This window comes from Bos javanicus, chromosome 21 (genome assembly GCF_032452875.1).
Source record: "Bos javanicus breed banteng chromosome 21, ARS-OSU_banteng_1.0, whole genome shotgun sequence".
NCBI classification, from domain to species: Eukaryota; Metazoa; Chordata; class Mammalia; order Artiodactyla; family Bovidae; genus Bos; species Bos javanicus.
In genome coordinates, this window is record NC_083888.1 from 68,865,331 (window position 1) to 68,880,095 (window position 14,765).

The following is a 14,765-nucleotide window of genomic DNA, read 5'->3' on the forward strand; positions in this document are numbered from 1 at the left end:
CATTGGCTGGGCTCACCAAGAGGAAAAGAGAACCCGGACAGATGAAATAAGGAATGAAACAGGAGCACCCTCACCTGACACCGCAGAAGCCCAGGGAGCGGGAGCGCGCCACACGCAAGCGGACACTGGCAGAGCCGGCAGCCGAGGAGAGGAGCCCCTGTCCAGAAACACACAGCCCGCCAAAACTGAATCAAGAAACAGACTCCATCAAGGGAAGTGAAACAAAATCTGTAAAACAAACAAACAAACCCTCCCTACAAACACGAGTCCAGGACCAGATGGCTGCACAGGTGAATTCTACCAAACATACAAAAAAGAACTCACTATACTGACTCGTCTCAAACTCATCCAAAGACTGAAGAGTGGGGAACACTCCCAGGGACGTTCTGTGCAGCCGGCGTCACCCTGACACCAAACAAGAAAACCACAGGCTGGCCTCTGTGAACACAGATGCAAAAATTCTCAACAAAGTATTAGCAAACCAAATTCAACCACACAGATAAGAGATCACACAGCACAATCGAGTAGGGTCCATCCCAGCTTCACGAGGACGGCTCAACGCCTGCAGACCCATTGATGCAATAAACCACATTAACAAAAGAAAAGTCAAAACCACATGATTATCTCAGTAGATGCAGAAAAAGCATTTGACAAAAGTCAATATTCATTCACGATAAAAAATTGTTACCAAAGGGGGAACAGCGGGAACATATCCCAACATAATAAAGGCCATTTATGAAAACCCACAGCCTATATAATACTCAGTGGTGAAAAGCTAAGAGCCTTCCTACTAAAATCTCGAACAAGACAAGGATGCCCACTCCCACCACGTCTATCATCATAGTATTTAAGTTTTAGCCACAGCAATCAGACAAGAAAAAGAAGTAAAAGTATTCAAATTGGAAGGTAAAAGGTAAAACTCACTATATGCAGATGACATGATACAAATATTCTAACAGAAAACCCTAAGGGCTCCACACAAAAGCTACTAGATCTAAATGAATTTAGTAAAGTAGCAGGATACAATATTAACATTCAAATATCAGTTGCATTTCTTTACACTAACAATGAAATATCAGAAAGGGAATGTAAAAAATACCAATATCTTTTAAAATAGCACCAAATACATATACCTGTGAATAAACCTGGCTAAGGGGGTGAAAGACTTACATGTTCGGAATCATAAACCATTAATAAAGCAAATTAAAGACGATTCAAAGAAATGGGAAGATATGCTTCTGGATTGGAAGAATATTGTTAAAATGGCAACATCTAAAGCAATCCGCAGATTCAATGCAATCTCTATGAAAATACCCATGACATTTTTCACAGAACTAGAACAAATAATACGAAATTTTATAAGGAATCATAAAAGACCCAATCCCGAGGCGGGGCGGGGGGGCAGTGCGGGAGGCGTGACTCTCTCACCAGACTTCAGACAATATGGCGAAGCTACAGTAACCGAGACGGGGCGGCGCTGCCGCAAAAACGGACGCACAGATCAACAGGACAGAACGGAGGGCCCAGAAACAAACCCACACACTCATGGGCACTTAGTCTTCAAGTAAGGAGGCAAGAATATAAAATGCGAAAAAGACAGTCTCTTCTGCAAGTGGTGCTGGGAAAGCTGGACATTCACATGTCAATCAATGACGTCAGAACACATCCTCACGTCCTGCAAAAAACCACAATCTTACCAATGTTCTCTTAGGTCAGTCTCCCAAGGCAATAGAAATAAAAATACACAGATGGGACCTAATCAAAGTTAAAAGCTTTTGCACAGCAAAGGAAACCATAAAAAAAAAAGCAACCTACAGAACAGAATATGTTGAATCACATGCTATAGAGCAGAGATTGGCAAAACACTTAAATCGACTACACTCCAACAAAGAAATAATAAAATGGAAAAACGCAAACCTCAACCTCTGCTTCATACCACATATAAAAAATTGATTTGAGGCAGATCACAAACTTAAATGCAAAATGTACGACAATAAAGCTCCTAAGTGAAAACACAGAAGAGTATCTTCAGACCCTAGGATAGACAAGAATTAAGGTCTTTTAAAATTTTATCATTTTTTATTTGGCTGCATCCAATCTTAGTAGCAGCACGTGGGATCTTAGTTCTGTGACGAAGGATCAAACCCAGGTCCCCTGCACTGGGAGCCTGGAGACTTAGCCGTTGGGCCATCAGGGAAGTCCCAAGAATTAAGATCTTAGGTCACAAAAACCCCTAACTATAAAGATGGATGTATTGGGACTCTGTTAAAATTAAGAAATTTCTGTTCATCAGAAGACATTAAGAAAGTGAAAAGCCATCTACTGGGAGAAAGACTCAAAATACGTATATGTATCAGGAGACTTGAATTCCAAATTTATAATGAAGTTTACAAATCAGTAAGAAAACGATAACTCAGTCAAAAAAAAAAAAAAAAAAAACTTGTACAAAAGATGCAACAGGCAGCTCAGAGAGGACCAAGCAAAAGCAGCCAATCTCACTGCTCACCAGGGAGAGCAGAGCAAGGTCCCTGAGTGCTGTGCGCCCCCCAGGAAGACCAGTAAGTGCAGGGGCCGACACATCCACTGCAGACCAACACGCACGCCGTATGCTCCAGGACCCCACCTGCAGCGCCGTCCCGAGAGACGAGTCCACCGGAACATACACGGCAGCCACAAGGACCGCCAAGTGTCCGTGGCAGGAAGAGGACGCGGCACATTCACAGATGAAACCCTGCGAGCAGACAGACCTCTGAGACACACACGAAGGACGCTGTGCGATGCCAACTGTCTGAGCAGAAAAACCAGGGAAACTGATCGACAGGAGGGAGCCTTCTGGGGCCCAAGAAACACGCTGGCCCATGCTGTGTGCTCAGACCTTAGGTCACCCACACTGACCCGGCGTCCTCCAGGTTGGTACAGTCATGCGTTTTACATACGTTATGCCAAGAAAAACAGACAAACAGAAAGAACACAGTAAAACTTCCCCTGAGAAATGTCTCCCACGTGAAAGGGTTCATCAGGTCAGTAACAAAAGCTCCAGCCTAGAGGCATTTGAGAATTCCAAGGAGAGAGAAAACCCAAAGGTCCAAGTTAAGAAACAAACAGTGAGATGGTGACTCAGATGGGACTGCATCCCTGTGCTGGCCGCGAGCACACCTTGGCCCACCCTCCGTGGGCACCCACCCCAGCCCTGCCAGGCTCCCGGAGGGAAGGCGGGGGTGCAGGGCTTCTCTCCCGCTGAGCCGCACCTTTCCAGCGAAGCCAGAGGCGAGCCCACGAGAGGGGCCTGGGGCACCGGCCTCCGGGGCGGAGGCGGGAGGCTAGGCCCCGAGGGAGCTGGACCACAACGCAGACAGTCTGTTTCTCCTCCACTTCTCTCTCGTTTTCTAAGAAAGGCACACGAGACTGAACATAAATAGTAACAACTGAAGGTAAGTCCACAGATTCCAACCCAACCCAGTAGGCTGGGGGCAGGTGGCAGGAAGCGAGTGCAGGACACCCCCATGGGAGGACAGAGCAGCTGCGGCGGAGGGAAGGGGGTAACCAGCCACGAGGGGACCGTGGGGGAAAGACCTGGGCCCGGAGGAGGTGCCCAACAGACCGAGAAAGAGACACACGATGAAGTCAGCAAACAGCCGTAAACGCTGTTTAAAAAGATGAACACACAGCATGAAATAAGAGTAAAGCTAACCGACAGCAGGGAGCTCCCTGCGGTGCACGCAGCGCGCTCCACCCGATCGGTGCGCAGGCCTGCAGTCACACACACGGCCCCAACTCATCACCCCGATCGGTGTGCAGGCCTGCAGTCACACACTCGGCCCCGACTCATCACCCGATCGGTGCGCAGGCCTGCAGTCACACACGCGGCCCCGACTCATCTATGTTTCTTAGAGAAGGTCCGGGAGACACACAGAATCTGCCTGTATCTCTCCTCCAAAAGCGACAGAAGATGACAGCAAGGACATACAATCAGCATGAACTCACCAGGACAAAGGAAAAAGCACAGGAAGTCTCTGGGGACAGGTAAGGCCGGCACACGGCGGGCGCGCTGAGGGGCCGCCGGGGAGAAGCCAGTCTGGACAAGAGCAGCAGAGTCGGGGCTGGAGCTCACGGCCACCCTCGGCCCCCACAGCCCCGTCCAGCAGGGACAGGATGCTGACACCAGAGGGGGACGGGCCGGGCGGAGGCAGAGCCCGCCCCTCCCCGGGTGCTGGGCACTGACCTGGGCAGGAGCCCTGGGGAAGGGGCGAAGGCGACCACCAAGCAGGCTTGCGCAGCCTCAGACTGTGCTGACCCCGTTCCCAGCAGCCCGAAAGCCCCGCTTTGACTTCGTAAACGAGGCCGTGTTTAAAGTCGGATGGGGCATTTCTCTCTGTGTCGCTGGCTTACATCACACTTCCATGAATACGTCTGCACGAACGCTACTCTTTACAACTGATTTGGGTCCGAGGGACAACCTGTTTTGGGCTTTTGGAAATAGATCCATTCTCTACCGGGAATAAAGTTCTTCACATGCAGACGATCTTAAAGGTGGGCGCAGAGAAGAAGAAAGATTACAGGACAGTACCACCTAGAGGACAGCGGCGGGGCTGGGAGGAGGCCCGAGCGCTGCCCCGGCGCAGGCGCGGGCCACCCGCAGAAGAACTCTGCTCTGGAAGCACCAGGGAGCCCCCTAAAGACACAGGACTGCAGGCTCCCAACACCGTGCGTGCTAACTCAGTCCAACGCTGTGTCGCCCCACGGACTGCAGCCCGCCAGGCTCCTCTGTCCACGCCATCCTCCAGGCAAGGATACTGGAGTGGGTTGCCATGCCCTCCTCCAGGGGATCTTCCCAACCCAGAGCTCGGGCCCGTGTCTCGCGTCTCCTGAATCGGCAGGTGGGTTCTTCACTAGCACCGCCTGGGAAGTCCTCCGACACCAGGGCCGGGTTCAATCCCTGGTCAGAGGACTGAGACCCTTTAAGCCGCGTGATGTGGCCTACATAAATAAATAAATGTGCGTGCCCTAAATTTGTATACACATAGTCTACGCAGGCAAAGTAAAAGACCAACAAAACCATGGGGAGAAAGGGGCAAACCCACAGCCGCCACGGAGACTTTAATACGCTCCTGCAGCAACAGGCAGACAGGCAGAGCCAGGAGCAGTGAGCCCTGGGGGAAGCCTGGCCCCAGCGGTGTGCACACGCACCGCAGCCCCTGCAGAGACACGTTCTTTTCACGTGTCCAAACTGACTGTAACTGACCAGACAGATGTTGGGCCATGAAGTCAAAGCATTCAGAAGACCGAAATCCTGCAGAATATTGTCTCTAAACACAGAAGAATCAAGCTGGCTATAAGAAAAGACCCAACAACACTAACAATCCATGGGGTCAGAGGGAAAAGCTCACCGGAAAAACCTAGCACATTCTGATGCGAGTCATAATTAGAAGCCCGCCACCCGCCCTCTCGGTGGTCGACAGCACAGTTGTCAAGCCCTGCTGGGCTGGGCAGCGGCTGGCTGAGGGTGTGCTGGCCGCCGCCATTCACAGCAGCGGTGGGCAGCCAGGCGGGTCCTTGAGAGCCACAGACAAGGAGACCAGGCTGCAAGGAAGGATGCTCCACCTCACCCGGCATGCCGGTGAGCGCTGCGAAGCCTGGCAACACGTCCCGTTGGGAGGCACTCGGGTGCCAGCACGTCCCTGAAAGGGTGCTCACAGAGGCCTGAGGCGCCCCAGCAGGGTGCCCTGCCTGAGAGACAACAGCCAACATCGTGCCCGGCTGTGAGAGCGTCCTCTCAAATCAGCAACGAGACACCTGGACACGGTGTGGTGCTGGAGGTTCTAGACAGCACTGTCAGGGAAGAAATTTAACCGGTGCCTAGACTAGACAGTAAAGCAAGGCTACATCGATTTTCAGATGACATGATCTCATATATAGCAGATTCTCAGAAATCCATTAAAAAACTATTAAATGGGATTTTCAAGGGTTGCAGGATACAAGATCAATACACAAATATCTATCATATTCTATACACTGGCAACAAACGATCAAAAAATGAAATAAAGAAAGCAATTTCATTTATAATAGCATCAAAAGGACGAAATACTTAAAATAAATTAGCAAAGATGGAAAATTTATACTTTGAAAACCACAAAAATTGTTTGAACAAGTTAAGGAAGACCTAAACCAATGGAAAGGCACTCTGCACCAGGGGTGAGGAGACTCCGCCTTGTTAAAAGAGCACCATCCCTGTCCCCAGACTCATCTTCAGACGCCACTGGTCCTAGTCCCCAGACTCACTGACAGAGCCCACTGGTCCCCGTCCCCAGACTCATCAACAGAGGCCACTGCTCCCCGTCCCCAGACTCATCTTCAGACCCCACTGGTCCCCGTCCCCAGACTCATCTTCAGAGCCCACTGCTCCCCGTCCCCAGACTCATCAGCAGAGCCCACTGGTCTCTGTCCAGTTCTCAGTGGGCTCTTTGCAGAAACTGACAAACGCAACCTAAAACTCGTCTGTAAATTCAAGGGACTCAGAACAGGCAACAAAACAGTGTTAAAAATGAAGAACAAACAGGGAGGAGTCAAACTTCCTGACTTCAGAACGTGCTACTAAGATGCAACCAGCAAAACGCTGACATGAGCCTGCAGGGCGGAGGCGAGAGCCCAAACCCCTGCCGGTCGCCAGCTCCCGACAAGGGTGCCACGGAGGAGTAGCCTCCTCAGCAGTGGTGCTGGGAAAATGGGTACCCACGTGCAGAAGAGTGCAGGTGGGCACTTACCTGAACACCAGACGCAAACACGAACTCAAGGTGCCCGAAACCTCAGCCTGAGAACTAAGACCACAAAACTCGGACGGAAACACCACTTTATAAACCTCTGCTACTTGGACGGAATCAGGCAATCTTTCTTACTAACGACAAACGCACAGGCGACAGAGGAGTGAACAGACCGCACATCTTCAAAATTAAACCCTCTGTGCTTCACAGTTCGCCGTCAACCCACAGAATGGGTGAACGCTTTTTGCAAATCATACAACTGATGAAAGACTTATGTATGGAGCACATAAAGAACTTTTACCACTTAATAAGAAGACAAATAACCCAATTAAAAACAGGCCAAGCTTAGAACAGACACTTCTCCCATCTGTTGTGGGCTGGCACTCTCACAAAACACAACGAAAGTGGTCACATTGCAGGTCAAACTGCTGTCCCCACGTCATTTCTGTGCTCACTGAGACGGACTGGCTTCAGAAGGCGCGGGCCCACTGGGTCCCGAGGGCGCATGGAGCAGCCCCACAATGACTGCAGCAAGCCCAGGGTGCCCAGCAGGGGCCCAATGGCTGGGGTGGGGCCGCCTCGAACAGTTCCTCCCGGCAGGCGTGCTGGTCGCTGCAGGCCACCACGCTCGCCCTCCGCCCCGCACCCCATCCCGCCTGGGAGCCCACCCACCCCTGCAGCCCCCGCAGGGAAATACCGTTCTGCAGGGTCTGTGCTCGCGACTCCTTTCCCAGGCTCACGTGGAAGCCGCCGCCCAGCGTTGGGGCTTTGCCAGCACCTAGAAACACAGATCAGACGGGTGAGCCAAAGCCCAGCAGAGATCCGTGGCAACAGTTTTTCGTTGCCTCTGGTGTTTCCAGAGCAAGAACTCAGAGGGGTCAGCACGCAGACCAGGAGTCTGCAGTGAGTGACCCCCACCCTACCGCCTCCTCTGCCCTGCCCTGGAGCCCAGAGGAGACGGTCACACAGCGCCCGCCTCCCCAGGCTGCAGCGCAGGTCCGGCCCCTCACTTGGCCCTGCAGCCCTGGGCCGGCCCCTCTCATGTTACCACAGCCATCTCCGGGGGAGGGGGCTGCGGGCTCCTGGAGGGGAGCCTTGTCCGTGGGGCTGGAGGTCTGCAAGAGGCACCTGTGCGTGCCCGCCCGCCCACCCGCAGCAGTAATCTAAGGACCCTGCTCCCAGAGCGTAGCCGCGGCTGCACTCAAGAGCACTCCGCCTTGAATCTCCCACCAACTCCAAGCCACCCCAGGAAGTCTCAGATACTCTGCTCCACAGGGCTTCAGGGCTGGACTTCTGCCCTGATAGCCTCCTCTGGAGACAGCCAGGTGGACATCCGAAGGTTCACTAGACTTAACAAGCCCCAGCCCTGAAGCGTGATCATCAAATGAGCCCCACGCCAAAGGGAGGGCCTGGACGCCACAGCACAGCAGTGGGGCGGGAGGAGCTGCCCGACCGGAGTCCAGCATGCCTGTCACAAAGCACAGGCCACAGCACTAGACGCTCAAGTCAGGGGGCAGGACCGCACAGTCAGCCACGGGGCCTGCGGGAGGACCACGTGGAGGCTCATGTGTCAGGAAGCGGAAGAGCCAGATCTCTGAGATCTGAGAGGAGGCCCCCAGGAAAACGCATGGCCCAAGTCCTGGGGCCGTGAGGCTCGCCTGGGTCATCCCTGGGCGGCCACAAATGCAGACAGCAGGAGAACAAGCTGGCCTTCGGCTTATCTGTGGCTGTGGCATCTGTGATCTTTTGGACACAGGAGCCACCACAGCAGCCGCCTGCCCTGGAACACCACACTGAGACCTGCGTGCGGTGTCCCAGTGCTGCCCAACTTTTATTTCAGAAGAAGGGAAAAAATATCACCGTTTTGTTTTAACTGAAATGAGTCTGTGTCTTAAATAAAACTGTTACAAGAATCCTGCATTAGAGGACAGACAGGGAAGCAGTCTAAACCCGCTGAAGCCCCGGGTTCCAGGAGCACGGACTCGGGGGCCTCCCTCCCAGCCACCTCCCCCAGCCTGCCTGCCCGGACAGACCCGGCGACCAGCACGGGCCACACAGAGATACCGCCGGAGCAGTGTGGAAGTGGTTTGGGTGAGTGTTCAATGCCCGGCAAGGCCTGAAGGCCGCCCCGCCCTCCCCACCCCTCCCATCCAGCTCTCCCCTGACCCTCTCTCCAGCAGGCTGTCCTCCCCAGCTCCGCCGTCTCTCCCATGCCCCTAGCACCTGTCCTGGGGCTGCCCAGCCGCATCTGCTCCGGAAGCTGGCTCCTGACTCACTCTCCCCAGGCGCACTCGCACACACTCACTCACACTCGCACACACTCACTCACACTCGCACACACTCACTCACACTCGCACACACTCACACACACACCACTGGTGCTCTCCAAGGTGCCTGTGTATAGCCTCAGTCCCCCACATGCAGAGGAGGCACAGGGCCTGAGTTCTGGCAAGGAAGGAGCCTCCCTGGGCCGGGCCAGCAGGGGAGGGGAGGGCTGGGGGACAGACACCAGCCCCGGGACGTGGTCACAGCAGACACACATGGAGAGCAGTGGTGGAAGGTGTGAAAAGTGCTTGTTCAGCAAGTCTCAGACCACTCACCACCGGCTGGGCTCCGCTGAAGCCTGGAGGAAAGTTTGAGCTCCACCTCTGGCCAAAACCACCAGTGCATGCTGTGCTAGTCCTTCAGAGGCCCTTCACACTGTTCCCTCCACTAAAAACATCTGATATTTTCTATAACAAGATCCTGTAACAAACAAGATACAACCAGCTAAAGCTATCAAGTAGAAGGCGGTGCAGTTTCCATCACCCGAGGTGGGCCAAGAGCGCCCCCGTGTGGACAGCATGGGTATGGCCAGTAAGTGCACCCAGGGCACCGCCTCGGGCTGGGGTCTGCAAAGGCAAGAAGGTCCAAGACCCAGCCCTTGCGACTCCGCAGGGGCGGAGGGGAGACTGGGGGCCCTGCTCAGCCACTCTGAGCGTGGAGGACCAGCGGAAACAACAACACCCCAAGAGCAGACAGAGAAAAGCAGCACACTGCCCCTCCTCCAGTTCACTCTCAGGCCCGTCCAACACGGATAGGCCAAGCCCTTCCTAGGCCTGTACTCACTATTCAAAGTGAGGGGTCTCTGTTGCTGCTGTGAAACTCCTTTTAAGGGAGGACGACCGCACGAGGTCCAGCTGGGCAATTCCAGGACAGAAGGGAAATCCAGTGGCCCCTCAGCCTGAGCTCAGACGTGGGGATAACGCTTCTAGAGCACCCGAAAGGTCCTGGGAAGTCCACACTGAGCCCACGCATGGGCTTGTGGATGGACACAGACCTCGGACGCTGGTGAAGAAACAGCTAACCCGGGCGGCTGCCTAAACGTCTTTCAACCGAAGAGCTTCTCATCACAGATGCAGGTCTGAGTGTGGAAACCACCCAGCACGGAGCACACGAGGTGACCCAGCAGCAGCAGGACGTTTTAGGACCAAGGCCCTCTCACCCAGCTGCCTCCAGGACAGAACTCAGCCACTTCCTGGGAGCAGGTCCCTTCCGCCTGGACCTCAGGGGGGCCACAGGATAGAAACAGCCTTTCGAAAAACGGTGCTGAGGGAGTTCCCTGGTGGCCTGGTGGTTAGGATTCTGGGCTTTCACTGCCAAGGCCCAGGTTCAGTGCCTGGCCAGGTGGCGCGTGGCCAAAAAGAAAAACAACACAGTGCTGGGGAACCGGACATCCACTGCAAAAAGCAAACCTCAGCCGCACACCACACCCGATATGAGGCTTAAACGCAAAATGGTCATGAGTCTACACATAAAATATGAAAAAGTAAAACTTAGAAGAACAGTGTGTCTCGGGCTTAGGGAGTTTCTTAGAATGACAGAAAAAGTACAATTTGGAGGAGAACGGGACGACAGAGGGTGAGCTGGTTGGATGGCATCACCGACTCAATGGACATGAGTTTGAGCAAATTCCGGGAGATAGTGAAGGACAGGAAAGCCTGGAATGCTGGAGTCCATGAGGTCCCAGAGAGTAGGACACAGCTTAGCAACTAAACAACAATAAAAAAAAAAAAAAATCAATAAAGGGGACCGCACCTAATTTAAGCTTTTAATCACAATTTTAAACTTTTGCAAATAACCTGTCTAGCAAAGGACTTGTAACTACAATATTTAAAGAGCGCTCAAAACTCAACCTGTATAAAAACAGCAAGAAAACAACCTGCATAAAAACTATGCACAAAACTACCGGAGCAGACATTTCAGCAAGGGGGATTCACAGCTGTTCAGCATCACTGTGCCCTAGGGGAGAGCATCAGCATGAGAGGAGACACCACAACACACTAGGGACACACGGAAAACACGTGTAACGGTACAGGCAACACCAAGTCCTGGGTAGGCAGCTTATGAGAATGCAAAATGGTGTTGCCACATTGGAAAGTCAGTTTGGCGGCTTGTTACCCCGTTAAACACACAGCTACCATCCGGTCCTGGGTGACCCGCGTCCGTGGCAGGAGCCACCCCCAAGTTCCCGCAGCTCTCTCCGGATCGCCTCGGACTCGCCTTGGAAGGGGCCCCGCTGCTTGCAGCGCCCCGGGCGAGTCGCCGGGGTCCCGGGCTGAGGGACGGAAGCGGGTCCGCAAGGGTGGCTCCGGGCCCTGGAGAACCAGCCGCGGGCGCCGGGGGTCGGGGAGCTCCGTCCTCAGGGCGCAGCGACTGAGTCCCCAGGCGCGAAGATCCCTACCCCGGAGCCGCGGGGCTGAGCCGACCACCGCGCGGGGTGCGGGAGGCTGACGTCCTCGACCCCCGACAACCGGCCCCGAGGGGCCAGGCGACTGCGGGCGGACCACAACTGGAGCCCGGGCCGCCCTCCGTTACCGAGCCGCTCCCGCCCGACCCGGCCCCCGGGGCCAGCCCCCGCCCCCGGCCCCCTGCACACCGCCCCCCGGCCCCCGGCCCCCGCCGCCCCCGGTCCCCGGTCCCAGGCCCCCGGCCCCCCGGGACCCCCCGCCGCCCACCGGGACGCACCGTCCAGGGACACGAACTGCCCCACGGCCGACGAGCCGCCGCCGCTGTTCTCCACGAACTGCACCTCGGACACGATGATGTTGTCCTCGAGCACCGAGCCGCAACCGGTGCACACGGCATCGCCGCGCGCCGCGTCCAGCTCGATGTCGGTGCCGCCGCACCCGCGGCACACGCGGCCCGTCATGCCGGCGGCTCCGGGGGCCCGGCCCGCGCTCCAGGCCGCCCGCCGCCGCCGCCGCCGCCGCTGCCGCGCCGCTCAGACTCTCGCGAGGCCGCCGCCGCCGCCGCGCCGGCCGATTCGTAGCGGCAGATTCGCCGCGCGCGCACCGGGACGGCGACGCCCGCCGCGGCCGTGCCGGGCGGGACGGCCGCGGGCTCCTGGGCCGAGGACTCGAAACTGCCGCCCCGCGCCGGGAACGCGGCCACCGGGCCCGGGACTCGGACCCACAGGCCGCAACGGCGGGCGCCGGGCTGGAGGGGGGCGGGGCGGGGCGGGGCGGGGCGGGGCCACTGCTCATAGGCGGGGCCTGGGCCCGGCGCCTGTCGCGGTGGGCGGGGCATGGTGGGCTGGCGGGCGAATCCCAGGCCGTGGGCGTGGCTAGAGGTGGGCGGGGCCTGGAAAGGGGCGCTCAAGACTGGTCGGCTCAGGTCAAGGGTGGAGACCCGGCGGCGGGCCCGGCTCGCTGCCTACAGGCCGGGCCTCCGCTTGTGGGTGCTCCGGACCCCCAGTGCCTGCAGGCCCGGCCTCCGCCTGCCGGTGCCCCCCCACCCCGCGCCCGCGCGCTCTGCCGGCAGGCCTTACCCCGTAACAGTCGCTCGTGCCGCCCTTGTTCACCCACGGCAGGCACGTTTCTGTTGTTACATCGTGTCCAGATGCCGTTGGGTCCCCGGAAATGGGCCTGAAAAGAAATGCGCAAGACCGTATTTTCTCCTCTCAGCCGCGTGACCTGATCTGAGTTTCCCAACCAGGGATTGAACCCGGCTTGCCACAGCGAAAGTCCAGAGCCTTAACCACTAAGCCAGCAGGGAACTTCCAAGACCGTTTCTTAAAAAACTTAAACCTTGACTATGGGAGCTCTAACTAAATCCGAAAATGTCCCGTTCCCACTTGAAAGCAGTGTTGTAAATACTTAAACTCTTCATGAGTCAGTGTGTAAATTCGATTTAATCCCAGCCATAATGTCAACAGGATTTTCACATAACTCAATAAGCCGATCCTAAAGTCATATGAATGACATACTCCACAAGAACAGTCAAGAAAATTCTAAAAAAAAAAAAAAAGAAAGAAAGAAAATTCTAAAAGAAAGAAAGCTTAAGAAGAGGGAAATTAGCCACTGGACAACCAGGGAAGTGTTCTGTGTTTCATCTTGTTGTTTGAAAAGGGCTAGTTGAAAAGTAGATTCTTGTTCCTTGCTTTTGAAAAAACGCTGGAGTCCTGGGCTGAGAGTTTAGATGCTTAATTTCCCCATTTGTTTGACATTGGGTAGTCATTAATCCTCCTGATGCTTCCCTTTCCTTATCTTATTTATTAAAAGATATTTATTTCTTTATTTGAGTGCACCATCTCTTAGTTGTGGCACATGGGATCTTTAGTTGCAGCTTGTAGTCTCTTAATTGCAGCTTGTGGGATCTAGTTCCCTGACCAGGGATCGAACCCAGGTTCCCTGCACTGGGAGCATGGAGTGTTAGCCACAGGACCACCAGGGAAGTCCTTCCTTGTCTTTAAAATGAGGATCTTCTGGTTTAAGTATTCACTGATCCTCTATCTTTACTTTTCCCTAGTAATAATGTTGGAGTAATGTATTCATCTTTAGGTCTTTGGCTAGGGAGAAACCACTGAAAAATAGCTTAGATATGTAGTTACTTAATGGCACCCCACTCCAGTACTTTTGCCTGGAAAATCCCATGGATGGAGGAGCCTGGTAGGCTGCAGTCCATGGGGTCGCTAAGAGTTGGACACGACTGATCGACTTCACTTTCACTTTTCACTTTCATGCATTGGAGAAGGAAATGGCAACCACTCCAGTGTTCTTGCCTGGAGAATCCCAGGGACGGCGGGACCTGGTGGGCTGCCGTCTATGGGGTCGCACAGAGTCAGACACGACTGAAGCAACTTAGCAGCAGCAGCAGCATGTTTGCTGTTTGGCAAGAGCTTTGAAAAATCTTTGTTCATGTGTAAATCTTGTGAATTGGAGTGAATATATTAAGGTCTGTAATACAATAAATATATAAATTAAGAAAAAAAAAAAAGAAGAGGGAAATTGCCCTTCTGTATATGAAAATATTATATCCGGTTATATCCATTAAGCCACATGGTATTTGTACAGGGACAAATGGACTAAAACCCAGAGTACAGACACAACCCCAGCTGTGTGTGGAAATTTAGGGGTCTCGAACCATTGTGGAAAAGACAGACCGTTCAATGGTGTTGGAATTCCCGTTGAGAGGAGGGGAGGGATGAATCGAAGCCCAGTCTCACACTGTTCTAAAACTAAATCCCAAGTGTCACGGAATGGTGAGAGTAGAAACAGGCTCCCACAGTCTGTACAGGAGGGCTGAGCAGCCTCCAGGAGATGGTGCAGGACAGGGGAGCCATGCAGCAGTACAGGAGCACTGAGCAACCTCCAGGAGACAGTGCAGGACCGGGAAGCCACACAGCAGTGCATGGGGTCGCCAAGAGCTGGACGCGACTGGCAGTGTACAGAGCAGGCGGGAACTGCAGTGGGTCTCAGTCTGGGGGAGGGTGGTCTGAGCGTGTCTCGCCCTCCAGGGCATCCTCGCCACAGGGCGTGGAGGCCTAGCCAGTTAAGCTTGATGACGGGCGGGACAGCTAGTCTTTCGTCGGGAAGAGCAGTTTCTGTCTCCCATCTCGTGCTGAGGAAACAGGTTGCTGCCGTGACAAGACACGTCTTCGTGCACGTGTACTTCTTCCTCAGGGAGGACCCCAGAGTATTTCTCCCTTCAACAGACTTCACACAGGCACCTTGATCCCCAGAATTG

General features: G+C 54.5%; 1 protein-coding gene across 6 annotated transcripts in view; it reads right to left on the bottom strand.

The window, feature by feature from the left end:
* BRF1 (BRF1 RNA polymerase III transcription initiation factor subunit) overlaps positions 1-12,643 on the bottom strand; it is a 52,209-nt gene extending 39,566 nt beyond the window's left edge. For 2 of the 6 annotated variants that reach the window (XM_061395566.1, XM_061395565.1), the window contains exons 1-2: positions 12,568-12,643; positions 7,456-7,536 (exon numbers count right to left, since the gene is read on the bottom strand). Coding sequence is in view for 4 of the 6 variants with exons in the window: in XM_061395569.1 (XP_061251553.1) it covers positions 5,184-5,195; positions 7,405-7,536; positions 11,766-11,949 (328 nt within the window). In the remaining 2 variants the exon portion in view is untranslated. Of the gene's footprint in view, positions 1-5,183; positions 5,196-7,404; positions 7,537-9,358; positions 9,504-9,866; positions 11,205-11,765; positions 12,001-12,567 lie in introns of those variants that run through there. The other 4 variants (XM_061395563.1, XM_061395561.1, XM_061395569.1 and 1 more) reach the window with 3 other exon arrangements.
* Between the last annotated feature and the right edge of the window lie 2,122 nt (positions 12,644-14,765).